The sequence below is a fragment of the Rhinoderma darwinii genome, chromosome 1 (genome assembly GCF_050947455.1).
Source record: "Rhinoderma darwinii isolate aRhiDar2 chromosome 1, aRhiDar2.hap1, whole genome shotgun sequence".
Lineage (NCBI taxonomy): Eukaryota > Metazoa > Chordata > Amphibia > Anura > Rhinodermatidae > Rhinoderma > Rhinoderma darwinii.
The window spans coordinates 481,043,286-481,067,454 of NC_134687.1; the positions used below are offsets into that span (position 1 = coordinate 481,043,286).

At 41.5% G+C, this 24,169-nt stretch overlaps 1 protein-coding gene across 1 annotated transcript in view; it reads right to left on the bottom strand.

The window, feature by feature from the left end:
* Positions 1-8,369: 8,369 nt before the first annotated feature.
* Positions 8,370-24,169, bottom strand: part of P2RX7 (purinergic receptor P2X 7) — a 121,812-nt gene continuing 106,012 nt past the window's right edge. The window contains exons 12-13 of the mRNA XM_075834497.1: positions 23,717-23,818; positions 8,370-9,692 (exon numbers count right to left, since the gene is read on the bottom strand). Coding sequence (XP_075690612.1) covers positions 9,180-9,692; positions 23,717-23,818 — 615 coding nt within the window. The 3' untranslated portion in view covers positions 8,370-9,179. The remainder of the gene's footprint in view (positions 9,693-23,716; positions 23,819-24,169) is intronic.

Sequence of the window (24,169 nt, forward strand, 5' to 3'; positions counted from 1 at the left end):
TCAAAAATCTTAGTCAGGACAATAGGGGCATAGATAACAACTTGTCTTGGTCCGAACGATTAGCTCTGACCACTTTAGAGAAAAAACAAAATATTGTTCTAAAGGCATCTGATAAAGGTGGGAACATCGTGGTCATGAGTAGGGATGATTATAAAAAAATGTGCGAGGACATTTTACTTAATCCTGACTGTTACACCATTTTAAAGGATAACCCAACAGCACTATTCAAGAAAGAGTTGCTGGGCATTCTGAGTGATGCAAAGAGCAGATCTTTGATTAGTGCGAGTGAGTTTGGGTTTATGTACCCACAATTTCCCATCATGGCGTGTTTTTATAGCCTGCCCAAAATCCACAAAGGGTATCCCCCCTTACGTGGCAGACCCATTGTTTCAGGCATTAATAATTTAACCCAAAATGTGAGTACGTATGTTGATCAGGTGTTGCGTCCCTTTGTCTTGAGTCTCACATCATATGTACGTGACACTATGGATGTCTTGAAACAGATTGACGGTATTTCTTTGGAGAAAGACACACTCTTGGCTAGCCTGGATGTTGAGGCGTTGTATTCTTCCATACCTCACAAATTGGGTTATAAAGCGATCGAGTACTATCTGGGATCAAGAGGCACTCAGTTTGCAGCCCATAACCAGTTTGTTTTGCAGTTACTACAGTTTGTTCTTGAAAAAAATATATTTATCTTTGAGGACAAGATTTTTCATCAGCAATGTGGTACTGCAATGGGGAGTCCTGCTGCTCCCACCTATGCAAATTTATTTCTTGGCTGGTGGGAGGACACAATTGTCTTTGGGGACAAACTTGCCAAATGGACTTCATCCGTTGGATTATGGATTAGATATATTGATGACGTGCTGATTCTCTGGAACTCTACCGAGGATGAGTTCCATAGTTTTGTAGCATCCCTCAACAAAAATGATGTAGGGCTAAAGTTCACATGCGAGATCAGTGAAAAAGAATTGTCTTTTCTGGATTTGAAAATTATAAAAACAGAAGAAGGTACAATTCGTACCAAGGTACATCGGAAAGAAACAGCAACCAATAGTTTCTTGCAATGGAATAGTTGTCATCCTTATCCCCTCAAACGTGGCATTCCAAAAGGCCAATTTATGAGAGTACGCAGGAATTGTAGCTCTATGGGTGATTTTGAGTGCCAGGCCCAGGAACTCAAAGCAAGATTGAAGGATAGAGGTTTCCCCAAGAGTGTTATCAGGAAGGCCTATGAGGGAGCAAGGGACGCAGACAGGCAATGTCTCTTGGTTCCTAAAAAACGAAAGGAAGAACAAGTTACGAGACTCATAGGCACCTATGATTCTAAACAAAATGATATTATGCAGATCCTGAAAAGGTATTGGCGTATTCTCAGTTCTGACACAGATTTGGCAGACCAGATCACACAGTGGCCTTCTGTCACGTATCGGAGAGGGAAAAACATTAGGGACAGAGTTATGCACAGTTGTTTTGACCCCATTACACCTAGGGGTAGTTGGCTGGATAGACAAATACCAGGCACTTTTAGATGTGGTAGCTGCAAAGCTTGTGATTTCATTTTCAAAGGGAATAGTTTCACCAGTGTTGCAACACAGAAAAAATACAACATTCGGGACTTTGTCAATTGCAAGACAGCGGGAGTGGTTTACCTAATTACATGCCCATGCCCCCTGAATTATGTGGGCAAAACAGCACGACAATTTCGACGCCGGATTAGGGAGCATGTTGGAGATATTATCCATGTTAGGGACACCCCAATATCTAAGCATGTGCATGCTAAACATCAAGGCCAGGCAGCATGTCTAAAGTTTCAAGCAATCGAACTCATTAGACCCCCAAAAAGAGGAGGTGACTGGGACAACCTTATTTTACGCAAAGAAGCTCAATGGATTCATAGACTGGCATGCATACAACCAGCGGGTTTAAACGAGCAGACTAATTATACATGTTTTATCTAATATGCAATACCTTTCCCCTTTAGGTGGCCAACCTTCACCTTGGGTTGCCTCGATGGTGGGTGGGCTAAATTTGCATAGAATACCTTTTGAGATGGCTATATTGGCCAGCCGACATATTAAAAAAGAGATCATTTGTCAGTTTTTCTTAATGTGAGGGACTCAGTAATCTTGTCCACCTTATATGTGTTCATTTACTTTAGGGTTGCTTTATGAGGTAGTCCACTTGCGGTGGGTAACTGTCCCGCAAGACATACTTATAACTTATATTATCGTATTGCGCTTACCTTCCTCGTGCATGGCAGTCCGGGCGATACGTCCTTGGCTTCTACTGCGCCTGCGCGTTCGGCATGATGCGGTCGATGATGACCCCTGGCTGTCAGCTGACGGCGGGGGGTCACATGGGCAGGTGTCACGAATCGTGAGGGTGTTGTGATTGGTCAGTTCATGTATCGCCGCCAAATACGAGGGGTGGAGTTTAGGTGTTTATAGTAACCCAGCGCCTGTAATGAAGTATGCCGTTGACATCGATACGTGCATCTTCCCGTGACGCACAGCAGAATATCTGCTGTTGAATACTATTATCGCTGGTGATGAGGCCAGAGTTACAAAGATACGGACCCCTGAGGATGAGTATCTGAAACGCGTAGGGTCGTTTATTGTATATGGAATGTCTGCATAGGGGACAGTAACATTGTGTTACACCCGGCGCTAGGAGATCCGATTTTGTTTTGTTTTCGGACACCGGTGCTTTACTTGGGGATTGTACTATTGTTGTGCCCAGGATATATGCTGGTTCCAGACAAATATTGTTATAAACACTGAGATATATTTATCATAATGACTCAGTGTTTGTTGTTTAATACATTTTTTAATTCACGGTGAGGCTATTTCACAGTGGTGTGTTACCCCTGTTTTTAACAAGTTACTATTAAAAGGTATATTTTACTCAGTTGTCACTGTATTTCCATTTTAGTCTTAGCAAATGGTCCTTCAGTTGTATCCTGTTCTCAGTGTTCCCTTATACTGCTTCCTGCATCCTGTATCCAGTGCTGTGTTTGTTCCTGTGCCTTATCTAGTGTTGGAGTCGTGTTGTGTCATCTACCACGTCTGCTGTCACCTGCCACACTTGCTTTCATGTACCACGTCTGGTATCATCTGCCACATCTGGCGTCATCTGCCACGTCAAGTGCCATCCGTGCCAAAGCCTCTGCTACTGTCTGGACTCTTACAGGTACCCTTGTGCTAAAGACTTTGCATAGAATTAATAGACTGTTATTTGGCCAGCTGCCACTTCTGCTACAACAGAGCTGCCCAATGGGTCCACATACCCCCAGATCGTGACAGCTATATTGAATCTTTCCCCAGGAAACTTAATATCAATCCTCCTGCTTTATAACATGCTGAACGCAGATTGGACTGTATGCGTAACATGACAGGTTCCCTTTAAATCCTTTATGGACTACAGTACTTAAAGGGAACCTGTCACCAGCATTTCACCTATTAAACCAGCAATACCAGGTCGTAGTAGGTGAAAAATAATTTCTATATAACCTATAATTATCTTCTTAGTCGGCTCTGTAGCTTTAGTATTCAGCTTTTTAGTGTTCCCACACCGTATGCTAATGAGCATAAAAGAGTTAAATCTTCATTTGAAAAGAGTCAAATCTTCATTTCTCAAGTCTTTCCGAGTTTACCCCGCCTCCTTACTTTGGATTGACAGCTCCTCGCCTTCCCGCAGCACACAAAATCCCAGGTTTGTGCATTGATGTCCACTTCTAGTGTGTGCACACAAAGGGACACCGGATTATTGCGATAAAAGGCGCAAAATGTTTGCAGACCGTTATTTACAGTCGGAGGAGCAGCTTAGGAGAGGGGATAACGGCAATGAACTTTTGATTGCAGCGACAAGTGAGGGATATGTAAAGTTCAATAGGTGAAATGCTGGTGAGAGTTTTGCTTTAAAGGGTTATTCCCAACTTGGTCCTCATGCACACGACCGTAGCCATGTGCACTGCCGTGATTTTCTGGTCGGCCGGCCACGGAGTGTCAGCCGCGAGCCGCCCGCAAATCACGGGCTGTGCACATGGCCGCGGCCATTATTTTCAATGACCCCCGTCTCAGTCTCACCTGGTGAGGCGGCCGCTGATTTCTGATTCCAAGCGGGAGTAAATGAAGAGGGGGCTACTTGCTCAACCGTTTCCGTAACTCCCATAGAACAGAATAGAGAGAGTGGCCCCCTCTCCACTTAATCACTGTCCGAAATCCACTGCCAGGGCTTATTTTCCTCTCCTCATTGATAAGAACATGCATGCTCAGCCAAGCCGGAGTAGACAGAGCAGTGGGCACTTGCCTTACAGCCAGAGACAGGTCTTATCTAAATTTTTTGAGGACAGTGAAAGATTGTTCATCTCCTTGCACACATATAGAAAAGTTATTTATATATTTTTCACAGTTTTGATTGCAATATGAGACTAGAGAGTATCGAGAAAAGAAAGTTATTACTGGAGAAACTGGTGGAATTATTTTTTCATTTTAAATATTTTCTAAATATACTGTTCCTTTAAATGCTGGGGCTAAGTAGCTGCCTTCCTGTAGAACAAAATAGCATTTACAGGAATTTATGAACCGAAAACTGAAACTGTTCTAAGGAATAGAGCAGCCAGCTAGACTCAGCTCTCAGTCCTTCCCTCCCATAAATCATGGGGATAGCTAAAATAAAATAAAGTTAACCATAAACAACTGCACCCAAACAAAAAGTTAATGTAATAACTTTATTTTATTGGTTTATAGGTTAAAAAGAAAAAAACATGTTCAGCAGAGCATAGATTAAAAGAAGTGAAGGTTAAAAAACATGAATTCAATCAACAGTATAAGCATCAACTCTTGAACATCAAAGACTATTACAACTGCCAATTAAAAAATTAAAAACATGAAACTTTCAATTATGGTAAAGTCGAATGAAGCTATCTAGTATGCAGAGGGTGTTGTTAATGAAAATAAAATGATAATAAACAAAAAATACCTAAAGGAAGTTATGAGGAAAAGAATATACATCTGAGCAAATCACATCACGTGACCAAGACATACTGCCGGCTGTGGTGACGTTTTGATCATAGTGACCACTGGCCGCCATAGTCACGTTACATCATTATGGATGGCATGTCATTGTTCTGGGATCTAAACACTGGGGCACCGTGATCAAATGTAGAAAACACAACAGAACTTTTCAACATTTTACATTTATGAATTAGAGAGATCTTCAGATGGTTTTCTTATTGTTGTAAAATGTCTTTCCAGTTTCTAAAGGTCATTGTTTATTGCTTGAAAAAAAAGTATCTGTGCTGTTTTAACCCCTTAACGCCGAATATATCCATCCTCTGCAGCTGCTAGTTCTCGCAGGAGGACGGATATATCCGTCCTGTGATGGCGCGGGTACTGACACTGTACCCACGCGATCAGCGGCAGGAGCACGGCTGTTATATACAGCCTGGCTCCTGCTGCAACTGCTGGAATCGAAGTGCGCTCCGATTCCGGCAGTTTAACCCATTAAATGCCGCTGTCAATAGTGACAGCGGCATCTAATGTGTTTGACAGAGGGAGGGAGCTCCCTCTGTCACCCCATCGGCGCCCCCGCAAAGAAATCGCGGGTCGCCGTCGGGTTTCCATGGCAGCCGGGGGCCTAACAAAGACCCCCAAGTCTGCCTTCAGCATCTGCCTGTTAGGCGATGCCGGAGGCATGACCCAATAGGTTGCCTGTCAGTTTTACACTGACAGGCAATAATGCTTCCGTATACTAAGTATACCAAAGCATTATATATGCGATCAGCAGATCGCATAGTGAAGTCCCCTGGTGAGACAAAAAAAAAAAAATGTAAATCAGTTAAATAAAAGTTTGTGAAAAAAAAATAAATTACAGTGAAAATCAAATAAAACTACTTTTTTTGCCCAAAAAGTGGTTTTATTTAGTAAAAGTGTCAAAACAAATAACAAAAACACATATATGGTATCCCCGCGATCGTAACAACTTGAACAATAAAATGAACATATTAATTAAACCGCCGGATGAACGGCGTCCAAAAAAAACGCAAAAAACAATGGCAAAATTCTCTCTTTTCTCCCATTCCCCCCTTAAAAATTAAATAAAAATTCTATGTACCCCAAAATAGTACTAATGAAAACTACACATTGGCCCACAAAAATCAAGCCCACATACGGCCACATTGACGGAAAAATAAAAAAATTACGTCTCTTGGAATGCGGCAATGCAAAAACAAGTAATTTTTTTCTAAAAGGCTTTTTATTGTGCAAACGTAGGAAAACATATAAAACCTTTACATATTTGGTATCCCCGTAATCGTGCCGACCCATAGAATAAAGTTAACATGTTATTTACACTGCATAGTAAACGGCGTAAATTTATAACGTGAAAATCTATGCTGGAATAGCTGCTTATTTTCAATTCTCTCCTAAAATAAAGTTAATAAAAGTTAATCAATATATTATAAGCATCTAAAAATGGTACAATTACAAAATACAACTCGTCCCGCAAAAAACAAGCCCTTATACGGCTATATAGACGGAATAAAAAAAAAGTTACGACTCTTGGAATGCGACCGTGAAAAAACAAAAAATAATCCTTGGTATTTAACGTGCAAAATGGCCTGGTCATTAAGGCGTTAAGCAGGTTCTTTATGGCCAAATACCTCCTCACTGCAGCCAAGCAGCATTTGTAAATAGAAGAAATTCGGCAAGCAGCTCAGATTTCCAGTTATCAACATATTCATATCTTAATGTAGGATATACAATGTATTATTACAATAATGGATCACAACCCACCGGTAGCACAAAAATTACATTTTTATAGATTTGTTTGATACAACGCATGCCAGTCTCAAATTATAAGGAATCATAATATAAGTAACCACATGCTCCTTCCACAAGCTCCTCAGAATCATTAACATTAATTTCAGTCCAAGTTTCCTGTACTCTTCCTCTGCCCCAAACCTCAGAATGTTTTAACTCCTATTATTATTACTCCTATCATTTCAGGTGAAATTTCAGAATAAGCCATCATTTGTGTGAACTTAAAGGGGTTGTGACAGGAACGAAAGTGCACCAAAAAGTACTCCTTACTTGAAGCTAATACTTTTCCCCATTGAGAGTATTTAAAAAAATATGTATGAATCCCGAGTTATTGAACTTACAAGCTCCGAATGGCGCCCCCTGCTGTTTCTTCATGTGGGTCTTTGCACGCCATTCTTGTCATGCTTTCAAGAGGACATGCATGCGCAGTAAGGCTATGTTCACACGCTTACTAAAAAACGTCTGAAAATACGGAGCTGTTTTCAAGAGAAAACAGCTCCTTATTTTCAGACTTTTTTTAAGCATGCACTTCTTTTTCGTGGGCGCTGTCTTTCAAAATACCTGCGTAAAAAAACGCCCCGTCGGAACAGAATGCCGTTTTTCTCATTGAAATCAATGGGCAGATGTTTGCAGGCGTTCTGCTCCCAATTTTTCAGCCGTTTACGGGCCAAAAAATGGCCAAAAATAAGCTGTGTGAACATCCCCTAAAACACACGGTGTCGCCGGATCTATCTTTGAACTATCGGCGCACTAATTCCACGCCTGTTATAAGGTTCTCTTGTACTCTGCTTTTCCACTGCCGAGAAAGCAACAATACTGGCAAAAATCCACTGATAGATGTCTAATGATGCAATAAACTACTAAGGCTCCATTCACATCTGCGTTGGGACCCCGTTCTGACGTTCCGCCGGAGCTTTCTGTCAGAACAGGCCCCCGAGCAGACACAAACGGAAACCGACGGAAACCAGAGGTTTCCGTTTCTATCACCATTGATTTCTATTGTGACAGATCCGGTACTGCTCTGGGTCCCGTTCTGAAGGAAAGCTCAGACGGAACGTCAGAATGGGACCCCAACGCAGATGTGAACAGAGCCTAACGTTGTCTCTTTAGCTGCTCTTGTGCCTAAAATTGCTTCTTTAAATTGAGTATAATAAAAATGAATTAAACCCTTTCTTCATTAATTTGTTTTATATTTTTTGGTAGTTACCAATGGCAGACCTAGGGACCTTTGTTACATCCCTGGTAACCCATCAGAGCCCTACAATTGCGTTGCAGGGTGCCGATGGACTGACAGAGGGAGCCTTTTCACACTGTCAACCATCGCAGATGCTGCGGTCGCTATTGATCGCGGCATCTAAGGGGTAAAACTGCCGGGATTGGAGTTATCACTGATCATGGCAGGTGCGGTAAAAGCCTGGCTGTGTATAACTGCCGTGCTCCTGCCGCTAATCTTTTGAGTACAGTGTCAGTACCCATGAGATTCCAAAGACAGATATATCCGTCACAGCAGAGCGGGAACTAGCACCCGCTTTTGACGGATATATCTGTCATAGGTCATTAAGGGGTTAAACACATTGTGGAGATTTAAAAAAACTAAGTGCAAGGGAAAAGTGCTTATAGTAGCCAGTCAGGTTGCTGCTGGCTTTCGAAAAATTATATCTGTAATTTGATTGGTTGATATGAGCAACTGCTCTACTTTTCTATTACACTAGTTTGATAAATCTCATCCAATATCTGTATTAAACAAATATTAACGTGAAACGTCACTATAACAGCTATGTTGGCAATTATTGGAAAGTATCACTATAGACCCCACATGCTCTATACACTCTTTCAACAGCTATCTGGGATCTAAATTATGAAAATAAATCTTGCTTTTGTTTCAAAACCTAGTGCATACGCTGCAGATCATGCCTTTGCCTGAGATTGCAGGGGTATGGCCGCAGGTGCTATTCCTGTTTTCTTAGCAAATGTACATATCAATTGCCTGCCGTCAGTGTAATGGTTTTAAAGAGGGAGTACATACAGATGTGTCCATCCTTACCTTTGCTTGAATTTAGTTAGGGACTCCAATTTCTCATTAAATAAATTCAATATAATATTGCAATTTACTATTGAAACCCTTGATAGGCTGCAATACACATCACAACCACGGGTGGCCACACATATAGTATAGACATCTCGGGACAGACTATCGCAGAATCATGTTTTTGTTTTTTAAAGCTGGTCATGTCGCACCACACATCTCAGAATATGTTGAGATAAGAGAAAAGGTAAGAAAGGACACATCAGTAGTAGCAAAGTACTGTTCATAGCAAAAAGACAATGTAATTGCTAATAACAGTATAATCATCACCTATGATGCTGTTTTAGCAGGGGTTTCTGTAAAGCAACAGATGATGATTGCGTTGTGGCATTTAATGAAGTTTCTCGAACGTCACTGGAAAATACATTTCTAATCTCAAATTTACAGCAACTTGGAACTTTGGCATAGCCCATTATATCCCTTTTACACCCAAAACGCCACTTTATATATTGCTTCTCTGCACAGTTTATAAGTTCTTCACTATCTAAAGAGCGTGTGTTTAATAGTGGATCACTGTACTGAAGAACGTACACCAGTGTGTGTTTGTTCAGAACCAGTTTCTTAAACATATCGGAGTTAGTAATGCACTCCCCTTTTTTTGATCGGCAGCAGAGCTGATTCTCAAACTCATTTTCCTTGTAGCATTTCGAACATTGACACCATGCAGGAATTGCTGAGGTCTTACTCAAGCCTTTCGTGGTAATAGGTACTGGTTCTATTCCAATGGCTGCAGGATCTCCCATCCATGTATAGATGTCACTAGAAGTCATTTTTCCTCTCTGAAAAATAAAAAGTATTAAAAAAGATACGTTAAATAGAAATACAATTTATTCTATTACCATCAATTCCTTCCCACTGCAGCCAGTTTTGACCTTGACAGAGCCTCATTTTTTCAATCTGACATGTGTCACTTTATGTGCTTATAAATATAGTGCTTTTCCTTATCTAATCGATTCTGAGATTGTTTTCTCATGACACATTGTGCTTTAGGTTAGTGGTAAAATTTGGTCAAAACATTCAGTGTTTATTTGTGAAAAACACCACAAATTTCTAAAATTAAATGTATCTGCTTGTTGGACATGTAGTTATTCCACACATAATAGTTACTAATCAAATGGATTTTCCACGTTCTGACAATTGATGATCTATCGACCGGATTGGTCATCAGTATATGATCGGCTTGGGGGGCCGACACCCAGACCCTGCACCAATCCGCCACTCCGGCAACCTGAGAGGGATGAATATACCTGTGTAAAAAAGCATGATATGAATGTGTATGCCAACTCATTGTTCCATCCCAGTCAGAACTTGAGTTATGGCCCTTTGAGTCAACACATTTGAGGCCCCCACAACATGGTAGGTTGATCACCATTTAGTTAAAGGGGTTGTCTGGTTTAGAAAAAATATAATGTTCAAAAATCCTATTAGAGTGTCTTACTCTGAAAGACCCAGCACATCCGTACATTGCATGTACAGCCCATTTATTTCAATGGGCAATATGTAATGCTTCATTTTCCTTGTGGTGGCAAAATTTTACTCTTGCTGCTGGGTTCCACAAAAGATTATAGCTGATTGTTGTGGGTCCCAGCAACAGGAAACCCTGTTATCATATACTTACCTGCTCCCCCGCTCCTAACTTCTCTGATGTCAGAGTCTGGCAGCCGCCCACGTCGGTCCTAGTGTGCGCACTGACTTTTTCTCTTAAAAGGCTGGCGAACGCCAAATTATTCCACCCAGCTTTTTCTTGGTATGATGGGTCCTCCCCTTCCTGTGTAAAATATCTGCTATATCTTTATTGGATTTCCAGTGTTTGACCTCTGCCATTTCCTATTAACCATCCTTGCCTGCTGCCTGCCCTGATCTCTTGCTTGCAACAAGTGACAAATTTCTGCCACCTGCACTGACCTTTTGCTAGTGACCCGTGACAAACCTTTCCGCTTGTCATGTAGTTTTGCTATACCTGACACACCTTACTGTACTTGAGATTGCACTTCACGTGTTACGTTGGCCGTCACCAAGAGTGACTACTTTGGGGATAGCAACCTGGGGTTCCCCTGCAGTGAAGTCCAGATCCCTGTGTAGGGGTTAAAAGGTGAATACCAGGGGTTCTCTTAGGCTCCACTCCACGGTTCAGCCCTAAGTCAAATCCCTTGCTGACAAGTGGGTTCACACTACCCTCTGCTAGCTTTGTGACAGTTCATCCTTAGGGCCCCGTAACAGTTTGCTCTGGCCATGGACTCTGCTGATGTAACCCTGCCTGAAGTTTCTGACTTGGTTCAAGAACTATCTAGGCAAAGTGTTGCCAGGATAAATTGTATAAACTGTTACAGAATGTCTCTTCTAAAGGTCATATCTGCTCCAGCATCACCTGTGGCGCCTAGGCCACCATCTCAAGCTGCAGCTTTTAGTCCTGGATTGCATAAATTTACTCCCCCATGCTATAAAGACGATTCCAAGTCCTGTAGGGGGTTCTTGGGTCAATGCACAATCCATTTTGAGGTGATGGCGCATTATAACATGCTAAGGTAGCCTACATCTTATCTCTACTGTCTGGTGAGCCACTCACCTTTATGGAACGAAACAATCCCATCATGAACAATATTCAAGCCTTGCAATTTTTATTTTTTAGTGTTTAATAAAAAAACCCTGGTCAGGCATAATCTGCGGCTTCATCACTTCTCAAGCTCAGTCAGCGCATCTCTTCTGTTAGACAATATGCCATCCAGTTTCGCACCTTAGCCACAGAACAATGGCACAATGAATGGAACAACTAAGCTGTTGTTGCTACTTTCTGGAAAGGTCTGGCAGGTTACATCAAGGATAAATAGGCAGGTCAGGAACTTCCTACTACATTGGACGATTTGATATCCTTAGCCAATCGTATTGATATTCCGTTCCATGAGAGATGTCAGACCTGTCGGGTACTTTGACTGTCATCCCCCTTTCAGAACCCATGCAGGTGGACAGAATTAAGCTTTTTGGTGAAAAACATCCAGTAACCTGGGTCTGTACAGTGGTGGAAAGATGCACTTTCTAAATAATTGTCCGGTGAGACCGGAAAACTCCAATGCCTAGGGCAAGTAGAAGAGGCTACACTAGGCACTATATCTGACACTCAAAAAATTACTATACCTATCAGCTTGCTGATGGAGTTGAATTGACAGTCCAAGCATTTCTGAAATCTGGCTCCCCGGGAAATTTCCCTGCCAATCCCTGGTTACTCGCTATTAAATCCCTGTGCTCCAACTGGACAAGCCATTTTCTATTTCTTCTGTGGATGGGAATTATCCAAGGTCATCCACCAGGTTACCGAGCCTATACCCATGCAAGTAAGAGCACTTCACCATGAGCTGAATTCATTCTACTTACTGAGAAATTCTCTCAGTCCTCTTCTCCTGGGTCTTCCTTGGCTTTAAAAACATTCTCCTGTCATCGACTGGACATCTGCTCAGAAAACCCGATAGGGGGAAACATGTCATCAAAAATGTGTGCCTGTCATTTATCTGCCAAGGCTTCAACCTTTGGAACCAGTCCTGGGCAGTTTTCCTAAACCCTATGCCAGTTATGTAGATGTATTCTGTAAACGTCAAGCAGAGACTCTCCCACCACATAGATCGTACGATTGTGCCATTGAATTATTACCCAATTCCACTCCTCCTCAGGGTAGGTTATATCCTTTGTCTGTTCCTGAGATATACGGGTCCTTCTCAATTAATTCGAATATCAAAAAGTTAATTTATTTCAGTAATTCAATTCAAAAACTCTGAAACTCTTATATTATATAGATTCATTACACACAGAGTGATCTATTTCCAGCATTTTTTTCTTTTAATGTTGAAGATTATGGCTAACAGTTAATGAAAACCCAAAATTGAGTCTCTCAGAAAATTAGAATATTTGGTAAAAGTTCAAGATTGTAGACTCATGGTGTCACTCTAATCAGCGAATCAACACAAAACACATGCAAAGGTTTCCTAAGCCTTTAACCCCTTAGTGACCAACAATACGCCTTTTAACGTTCGTCACTAAGGGGCCTTAGGCTAGGCTAACGCCTTTTCACATTCGCCTAGTCTGAGTCCTGCACGGGTCTCCCGTGCAGGCTGGAGCCGGGGCTCTGCTGTCTGATGACAGCTTAGCTCCTGCTCCAATGCCCGCGATCGAAGTTTACTTCGATCGCGGCCGTTTAACACGTTAAATGCCGCCGTCAATAGCGACCGCGGCATTTAACTTTGTTTACAGAGGGAGTGAGCTCCCTCTGTCACCCATCGGCGGCCCGCAAATACAATCGCGGGTCTCTGATGGGTTGTCATGGCAGCCGGGGGCTTGATAAAAGCCCCCAGGTCTGCCCTGGACATATGCCTGTTAGGACGTGTCGGAGGCACGTCCTAACAGATTGCCTGTCAGATTTACACTGACAGGCAATAATGCTCTGGTATACGAAGTATACCAAAGCATTATAGCAGCGATCTGAAGATCGCACAGTAAAGTCCCCTAGTGGGACTAGTGAAATAAATAATAAATGTGAAATAAATATTAATAAAAAGTACAGTAAAAAAATAAATAAAACCATTTTTTTCCATAAAAAGTGGTTTTATTTAGTAAAAGTGTAAAAAAATAATAAAAGTACACATATATGGTATCGCCGCGACCGTAATGACTCCATTAATAAAGTTAATATGTAATTTAAACCGCAAGGTGAACACCGTAAAAAAAACCGCAAAAAACAATGGCGAAATTGCAATTTTTTTCCATTGCCCCCCAAAAAAGTCATAATAAAAATGAATCAATAAGTCCCATGCACCCCAAAACAGTACCAATCAAAACTACGTCTCGTCCCGCAGAGAACAAGCCCAAAAAATCACTACATTGATGGAAAAATAAAAAAGTTACGGCTCTTGGAAAGCAACGATGCAAAAACAAATAATTTTAGTTCAAAGCTGTTTTTATTGTGCAAAAGTCGTAAAACATAAAAAACCTCTACATATGTGGTATCGCAGTAATCGTACCGATCCATAGAATAAAGGTAACATGTTATTTATGTCGCACAGTGAACGGCGTCAATTTAAAAACCGCATAAAACAATGGTGGAATTTCAAGTTTTTTTTATAATCCCCCCAAAAAAAGTTAATAAAAGTTAATAAAAAAATTATATGTACCCTAAAATGGTGCTATTAAAAATTACAACTAATCCCGCAAAAAACAAGTCCTCATACAGCTATGTAGACGAAAAAATAAAAAAGTTATAGCTCTTTGAATGCGACTATAGAAAAACGAATAAAATAGCTTGGTCATTAGGGCCTAAAATGGGCTGGTCACTAAGGGGTTAAATGGTCCAACAGACTGGTTCAGTAGACTACAGAATCATGGGAAAGACTGCTGACTTGACAGTTGTCCAGAAGACGTATTGAGACCCTCCACAAGGAGGGTAAGCCACAAAAGGACATTTCTAACGAAGCTGGCTGTTCACAGAGTGCTGTATCCAGGCATATTAATGGAAAGTTGAGAGGAAGGAAAAAGCGTGGTAGAAAAAGGTGCTCAAGCAAAAGGGATAACTGCAGCCTTGAAAGGATTGTCAAGAAAAGGCCATTCAAGAATCTAGGGGAGATTCACAAGAAGTGGACTGTGGCTGGAGTCAGTGCTTCAAGAGCCCCCGCACACAGACGTAATCAGGACATGGACTACAACTGTCGCATTCCTTGTGTCAAGCCACTCATGACCCAGAGACAATGTCATAAGCGTCTTACCTGGGCTAAGGAGAAAAAGGACTGGTCAGTTGCTCAGTGTTACAAAGCCCTGTTTTCAGATGAAAGTAAATTTTGCATTTCAAATGGTAATCAAGGTCCCAGAGTCTGGTTGAAGAGTGGAGAGGCGTCAATCCAAGTTGCTTGCGGTCCAGTGTGAAGTTTCCACAGTCAGTGATGTTTGGGGAGCCATGTCATCTGCTGGTGTTGGTGCACTCTGTTATATCAAGTCCAGAGTCAACGCAGCCGTCTACCAGGAAATTTTAGAGCACTTCATGCTTCCCTCTGCTGACAAGCTTTATGGAGATGCTGATTTCATTTTCCAGCAGGACTTGGCACCTGCCCACACTGCCAAAAGTACCAATACCTGGTTTATTAACCACCATATCACTGTGCTTGATTGGCCAGCAAACTCGCCTGACCTATTTGATGATATTCTAATTCATTGAGTTGGACCTGTAAGCTATGTCGAAATACATCAAAGAAACCTGGAGAAGAGATTTATTCGCAAGTCTTCTTCCCCTGCTGGAGCTTCTTTTTCATCGAGATAAAATACGGTACGTTAATGCCTTGTATTGATTACCGTGGACTAAATTAAATTCCTGTAAAAAACATATATCCTCTACAGTTAATTTCACAGCTCTTCGACTGTTGACAAGGAGCCAAGATTTTCACCAAGTTAGATTTACGGGGGAATGTATACAACTTAATTTGTATTTGTGACAGAGATGAGTGGAAAACCACATTTAAAACTAGAGATGGACAATACATCTGTCTTTCAAGAACTAGTTAATGACATTTTCCATGATCTCTTATACAGCTGTGTTGTGTTTTTTTTTACAACATTCCTGTTTTCTACCCAGATCTCTGTACCCATCACAAGCAAGTACGTCTGGTCCTGCAATGTTTAAAAGACAATAATTTTTTATGTAAAGCTTAAAAAAATGTATCTTTGAGAGATCCAGTCTGTTTTGCTTAGATATTTTAGCTCTGATCAGGGACCTTCAAATGGATCCAGCTAAATTGAATGAAGTACTTACGTGGCCACGTCCCAAGGACTCAAAGCCATTCAATGTTTCCTGGGATTTGACAACTATTGTGCTATCGACAGTTTATTACTCATTTCTCTTCTCTGGTGGCACCCATCTCAGCTCTCACCAAAAAAAGGGTCAATGCTAAATATTGGAGACCTGAGGCTGAATTACCTTTTCTCAGTCTCAAACAGGCCTTCTCCTCTGCCTCTGTTCTTCATAGACCAGACCCAAATAAACCATTCATCCTTGAAGTGGATGCTTCATCTGTAGGAGTGGGTGCTGTGCTTTCCCATAAAAAAAATAATGGAAAAACCTTCTTCTGTGGATTTTTCTCTAAGGCCTTCTCTCCTGACGAGAAAAATTATGGCAACGGAGATTGCAAACTTTTGGCCATTAAATTGGCTCTAGAAGAATGGAGACATTTACATGAAGGAGCACATCATCCCATCACTATTTATACTGACCACAAAAATGTATTGTATCTGCAGATGGCACATTGTCTAAATCCTCATCAAGCACGTTGGGCCTTGTTCTTCTCACAATTTTTTTTCTTCCTCCATTTTCGACCAGCTGACAAAAACATGAAGGACCATGCTTTATCTCGCTCTTTTGACCCTGAAGATCAGGATCCTGAACCTCAATTTATCATTGATCCCAGTAGTATTCTATCAGTGGCACCTGATGAAGTTCTCAACATTCCTCCTGGAAAGACTTTTGTTCCTCCTAGTCTAAGAAAATAAATTCTCCATTGGGGTAATTACTCGAAGTTCTCTGAACATCCTGGTGTTCGTAAAACACTAGATCTAGCTTCTTGTCATTATTGGTGGCCTTCTAAGTCCGGGGACATTTATGATTATGTTGCACCATGTACCATTTGTGCTCAAAATAAAGTTTCACACCAAAGACCTGCTGGATTGCCTCATTCTTTGCCAATGACTAGCTCTCCTTGAAATCATATTGCTATGGATTTTATTACGGACTAAGGCTCCATGCACATGACCGTATTATTCGTCTGTAATTGCGGACCGTAATTTTGGACTGCAATTATGGATCCATTAATTTCTATTGACCACAGGCACCTTCCCACGGTGTCTACGCCGTAAAAAGCCTCCGCAAAAGATAGGACGTGTCCTATCTTTTGCTTTTTACGGACAAAGTATGGAAGCACGGGCCGAAAATGTGGGGGGCTGTCCGCGGCCGCCCGTGCCTGTAATCACGGACCGTGATTATGGACACGGCCGTGTGCATGGGGCCTTAGGTCTCATGTTCACTACCGTATTTTTCATCCATCCGTAAATACTGTCTGTAAACACGGATCCGTAGTCATTTATAGTCATCCGTAAATCATCCGCATATACGGAAAGGGTGTCCGTAAATACAGTCCATAGTGCATCTGTAATGCATCCGTATTTATGGATCCACAAAAAAACAGGGAGGAATCAAGGGTAATCCCGTGGTGTCGCATAGCAACGCTTCCGTAATTACGGACGGCTACAGATGCACATCCGTAGCCGTCCATAATTACTGAAGCGCCCATGGACTTCTATGGGAAAGTCTGTGCAGTAATTACGGACAAAAAAAGGACATGTTCTATAACTTATATGGCATGGACACCCATCCGTAAAAATACAGAAAGGTGTCTGTAGCCCATAGAAATAAATGGGTCCGTAGTTACGGATGAAAAATACGGTCGTGTGCATGGGGCCTTACCACGTTCCTCTGTCTGTACAGTGATTTGGGTAGTGGTTGATCTTTTCTTGAAGATGGCACACTTAATTTCCCTGACTGATCTTTTTTTCTGCTAAGTATCTGGCTACTCTTTTCACCAAACACATTTTTCGCTTGCATGGACTTCCTAAGCATATAGTATCCGACAGAGGAGTACAGTTAACTCTAAGATTCTGGAGATCACTCTGCAACTTACAAGTTAAGTTGGACTTTTCATCTGTCTACCACTCTCCATCTAATGGACAAGTGGAATGGATCATTCAGGTATTAGAGAACGTTCTCAGGAAATTTTTCTCTCCTCTGCAAGATTACTGGACCATTCTCCTTCTGTGGGGAGAATTTCCCTATAATAATCATTTTGGGGAATCTACACAGTCCTCACACTTCTTCGTTTATGGGCAACATCCTATAATTACTCTACTAGTTCCAACACTTTCTGAGGTTCCAGCAGCTAACCTTTCTCATGACCGATTCTTACACAACTGGCAGGAGACAAGAGAATCTTTTATTAAAAGCAGTAGATTGCTTCAAGAAAAATGCAGACCGGAAACACAGAATTCCTCCTCAATTTCTTCCTGGAGACAAGGTCTGGCTTTCCTCCAAGCACATCCATTTGAGGAGTCCTTGCTTTATGTTTGCTCCTCAGTTCTTGGGTCATTATATTATTTTGAAACAAATCAATCCTGTCTCCTACAAACTCTGTCTTCCTCAGTATAGAAAATTCCCTATTCTCTTCATGTGTCTCTCCTCAAGCCGCTAGTACTGAATTGGTTTTCCAAGACGACTCCTCTTTCTTCTGCAACTTCTTGTCCAGACACCGAATATGAGGTCACTAAAATTTTAGATGCCAAGAGGGTGGGAGAATTTTTTTTGTACCTTGTGGATTGAAAGAACTTTGTTCCAGAGGAGAGATCCTGGGAACCTATGAAAAATATTCATGCTCCATCTCTCCTCAAAGAATTGTATGGTATGTTTCCCCACAAGCCTAAAAAAGGGATGTAGGGGGGGGGGGGGGGATACTGTAATGCCCTCTCCTCCTTGCCACCGTCACCATATACTTACCAGCTTCAGACATCTTCTCCCTTCTGGCTGGCGCCGCAGACAGTATGCTCTCGGTCCCAGTACAAGCGCTGATTCTCTTTTTCTTAAAAAAAAAATCCAGTGTGCTCCAAATTATCTCACTTAGCTCTTCCTGGGTATAAAGGGCCCTCCCCTTCCTGTGCTCTTTGCCAGAGAAATTTGATTCCTCTTGACTATTCTTGCCTGCCACCTGCCCTGATTTCTTGCTTGTGACCCGTGATGAACCTCTGCTGCCTGTCCTGACCCCTGGCTAGTGACCCATGACAAACCTTGCTACATGCCCTGACCTTTTGCTATACCTGACTCCGCTTACTGTACTTGAGCTTGCACTTCACCTGTTACGTTGGTTGTCACCAAGGGAGGCTACTCTGGGGGGGAACAACTTGGGGTTCCCTAGCAACGAAGTCCAGATCCCTGCATAGGGGTTAAAGGGTGAATACCAGGGGTTCCCTATTACTCTGCTCCCTGGTTCTGCCCTACATCAAATCCCTTGGTGACAAAGTGGGTGCACACCACCCTCTGCTGGCCCCATGACCAATTATCCCACATTTTCTGTGACAATTTGTCATCAGATTTCATAATACAAACTGCGTACATTATTAAATAGATCTCTAAGACCTGATGAGACTGATGCACTTTGAAAATCCATGCCAGAATAACTGTGTATTCCTCTCAGTTTTCCAGCCTGATATTAAAATGAGCATTTTATGAAACCAAGCATTTGCATGAAACTAAGTATATACTGTATATGATGTAATCTCAATCTCCTCCCACCTAGAGCTGACAAGCTCCTATCAGTGTCCCTCCTCCCCCTGCACCATTCTGAAATCTCGCACATACTCAGTAAAAGCTGCAGTTTACCTGGATCTGCAGTGAGAACCTGTCTTGCAGCAGCAGTTTTGGTGTGCAATTGCAGCTTTTAACTCTATATGCTGCTTACTTTTACTGCAAAGCCAGAAAAACGGCAGCTTGCATGAAGTATGTGTAAGATTTCAGCAGCAGGAGGGACACTGAAAGGAGCTTCTCAGCTGTAGGTGGGCAGAAATTTAGTTTATCTCATGTATATACTTGGATTTTTAGAAAGGATTATACAGCCATGCTTACACAGATTTTCAAAGTAAATACACCAGCTTCCTTAGGTCTAAGAGTATCTATTTATCCTGTTCGCGCACCTCGATGTACTATTGCATGGTGGTGCGGGGGTTGATGTTTGGAGAGGGCTCACCCGCTGAGCCACTCCGTACGCAGCGGGTGTCAGCTGTGTTTTACAGCTGACATCCGGGACTAACGCCCAGGAACAGAAACGGCGCTGCTCCTGGCTGTTTAACCCCTTAGATGCTGCTATCAAGCACGATCGCAGCATCTAAGATGTTCGAAAAAGGGGGGCTCCCCACTCTGACAGCTCATCGGCCTCCACCGCAATGCGATCGGGGAGTGCCGATGATTGTCATGGCAGCCCAGGGGCCTAATGAAAGCCCCCAATGCTGTCTTTCCTCATCTCCTGTTAAGCCCTGCCTCTATGTCCGAAATATTACCATATAGCATTATTTATCGCGCACGGTGAACGCCGCAAAAATATATATATGAAATGGCAGAATCGCTGTTTTTTTGATCACTTCAAATCCCACAAAAAATGAAATAAAAAGTAATCAAAATGGTACCATTAAAAAGTACAGGTCGCCCCGCAAAAAATAAGCCCTCATACCGCTCAATCGCTGGAAAAATAAAAAAGTTATGGCTCTGAGAATGTGGTGACAAAACACAAATTTTGTTTTTAACAATTAGTTTCTTCATTGTAAATGTAGTAAAAGATAAAAAAATATATAAAAATTTGGTATTGCCGTATTCATATTCACCGGTAGAATAAAGTTACTATGCCATTTTTACAATATGGCGAAAGCCGTAAAATCTAAACCACTCAAAAGATAGAGCTATATATATTTTTTTTATATTCCACACCACAAAGAATTTGTTTCCAGTTTCCCAATACATTATATGGTACAATAAATGGCGCAGTGAAAAACTACAACTCGTCCCGCATAAAAGCCCTCATATGGCTATATTGACGGAAAATAAAAAAGTTATGGCTTTTTGAAAAATAAGGAGGTGGCTGCGTCCTGAAAGGATTAAAGAGGATCTGTCACTAATTTAGTAATGCCCAATCTCCTAACTAATCTAATTGGCGCTGTCGCGCTGATAAATGCAGCGAAAATGGTCTCAGGTTCAATCACGTTGTGTTTACACTTCTGGCTGCAGCTCCTTCAACACATCGCCTCAGTGCTATCCAGGAAGACGGTCCCTGTATTGGTGCTGAGGCAATGTTTTGAAGGAGCAGCAGCAAAAAGTGTAAAAGCGTGATCTCGCGATTGAAGTGGAGATCACGCTGTGCAGGGAAGGGGAGAAGCTGTATGACGCTGATTGGACAGCGTCTTACAGGCAACACAAACACTGCCCACAGAGAAAAAGCAGCATTACCGCCCCATTACCGCTAGTATAGCCTCATTTGCATATTTAGAAATAAGCTCATAACTTTTAAAATAATAAACTTTTTGGGACACAATTTTCACTAGCATTATCAGTGTGACAGCGCCTATTAGATTAGCTAGGAGATTGGGCATTACTAAACTAGTGACAGATGCTCTTTAACAATGTATGCAGTTTGCATTGTATAATCTAGTGACAGATCCTCTTTAACCCCTTGGAGACAATTTTTTTTACCATTGTTGCATTCCAAGAGCCATAACTTCTTTATTTTTCCAAATTATGCCTTGTTTTTGCAGGACGAGATGTAGTTTTTAATGGAACCATTTCATGTACCATATAATGTACTGGGAAACGGCAAAAAAATTATTTGTGGAATGAAATGGGAAAAACAATTATACCTTCTGTCACGATTTGTGGGTTTGTGGACCCACTGGGCCGTACCGCCGTAGTGGGATAGCATCTGGCAAAACAGGGTACCACGACAAAGTTTATATTCCGAGCACAAGGATACCTGTGGTAGATCAGACAGTAGTAATGGCTAGGCTTAGATGGGACCTTGCCAGCAGACACCAGGCAGGGTGTAACACAGCAGGCGTGGATGCAAGCAGCACACGACTCCAACTCTTCAAGGACACGAAACCAGGTATAGCACGGGATACAGGATACAGGCAGCAGGGCACATGAACACTTGGAGCAGGAAAACACTAAGCGACCATTTGCAAGACTAACACGGGTAAACACAACGCTCAGGCAATGAGTGAAAGGGCAGAGCCCTTTTTATAGTCCAGAGTAATTATGGGTTAATTACAGATTTCTGACATGTGTGTGTACTGGCCCTCTAAGGCCGGGCGCGAGTGTGCGCGCGCACCCTACTGGAGCCAGTACAGTGATGCGGAAATGAGTGCCGGTGTCTCTCAGGAGGGAGATGCCGCCCAGCACTCACTCATCCATGGCCGCGGCTGTGGAAGTTACACCTTCATTGTTTTTTGGGTTTAGTTTTCACGGTGTGTGGTAAATAATAACAAATAAACTTTATTTTGCTTGTCAATGTGATTACAGCAATACCAAATTTATATATATTTTTTTCATGATGTACTACCTTTACAAACAAAATAAAAATTTACATTTACAATAAACTTGTTTTGTGTCACTATATTCTGAGAGCCATAACTTTTTTATTTTTCCATTAAGTGAGGACTTTTTTTGCGGGGCGATTTGTAGTTTTTCCGACATTGTTTATTAAAATTAAAAAATAAATAAAAAAGATACAAGTTTTACAATAGCATGGGTGGTCAGAATCACTATACAAATGCAAATTAAATAAAACATAGTTACAGAAAAGTGATGTTTTCAGTACAATAACACAGGTACTCAGTTATATGAAATTCTTAATATTTAGCCCTGATGACATAGGTTACAAGGATGCATTCAAGTAATGTGCTGGGACATAAGACTTGCAATATATGACCTCCAATGATACAGCATACAAGGTTACAAACAAACTGTAAACATGACAAAAATCAGAACAGAAACATTAAAGAGCCTCTGTCACCACATTATAAGTGTCCTGTCTCCTACATAAGGAGATCGGCGCTATAATGTAGTTGACAGCAGTGCTTTTTATTTTAAAAAACTATCTATTTTCACCACTTTATTAGCGTTTTTAGATTTATGCTAATGAGTGTCTTAATGTCCAAGTGGGCGTGTTTTTACTTTAGACCAAGTGGGCGTTGTACAGGGGAGTGTATGAAGCAGACCAATCAGCGTATAGGGATCCTTTTAGATCGCTATGTGCTGTCTTATACTAACACATTAACAATACTGAAGTGTTTAGACAGTGAATAGACATTCCACGGGATGTCTATTCACAATCTGTGCACTTCGTTAATGTGTCTGTGGTAGTTACAGCAGAGCACAGCGTAATCTTGTTGTAACCTGTCATCTACAGCGTAATCTCGCGAGATAACGCTTGCTCTGCTGTAACTACCACAGACACAGTAACGAAGTGCAGGGATTGTGAATAGACATCCTGTGGAATGTCTATTCACTGTCTAAACACTTCAGTATCGTTAATGTATTAGTATAAGACAGCACATAGCTGTGACCAAGCCACTGAGGCTCCAAGTAGGGTCCCTCCATTCCAAGCTCCGCTCGTTCTTTTTCCTGGCTAAAGCCATCAACCCTGTGCTAATGGGCCTGCCCTGGCTCCGACTACATGCCCCAGTCCTGGACTATTATTATTTAAAGCACCTGCTCGCCCTTTCATCAGCATTTCTGGCCTGGCTGTGTCCATTTGTAAGTATGGCCTTTTTCGTGTTTTTATCCACTGAATATGGTTCGGGCTCAGTTCCAGAGTGTGTGCCATATTGGAGTAGCTCACATTCCCCGTACATGTATGGTGGATGTCGCTAACGGGTTAAGGTCTATGCCAGGCATATACTTCCCTGCATGTCTTTGTAGGAAAATCCACCCAGAAGAAAATACTATGCTCAATGCCCTGGATACAAAGCAAATAAAATAGTTTAGAAAACTTGCTCACAGGTCCCTTTAATTTCAGAGGCACTCTTGAGTCGAGATGGTGCCAATGTAATTAATTCACGGGTCCATGCTGACTCAAAATCTGTTTATAATAAAATTATGACTTCACAGGTTTTTTTTTTAGTTATGTAATATTCCTTTTATATGTGCCAATTGTTTAATTTACAAAAAAAAATACTGGTGTTTATTTTTACATACCTTAATCAGATGACCCTTTGTTTCTTGTAAACTTTTCTTCAACTTTTTATCCACCATGATAATATCATTTTGATCCACATAAGACATAAACTTGAGACATGACTGAAAACAACAGTAGAGATTTCCTGTAGTTTATTTATTATTTGTTTATGTTATATAGCACCTACATATTACACAGCACTGCACAGAAGTTCTCATTATTCACTGTCCTGTATTTTTATGTTTTCGGAGTATAGGAAGAAATTGGAGTACACCCCCACAAACATGGGGAGAACATACAAACTCCGTTCAGATGTTGCCTTTGGTTGGATTTGAATCAATAATGCTAACCACTGAGCCACCATGCTACCCCCGTTAATATTGTGTAACAATTTATTTGTCTACTAGTAATATGCACACGTAACAGCGTTGTGAGTCAGATGTTTTATTTTTTTTACTAATACTTTAGTGGAA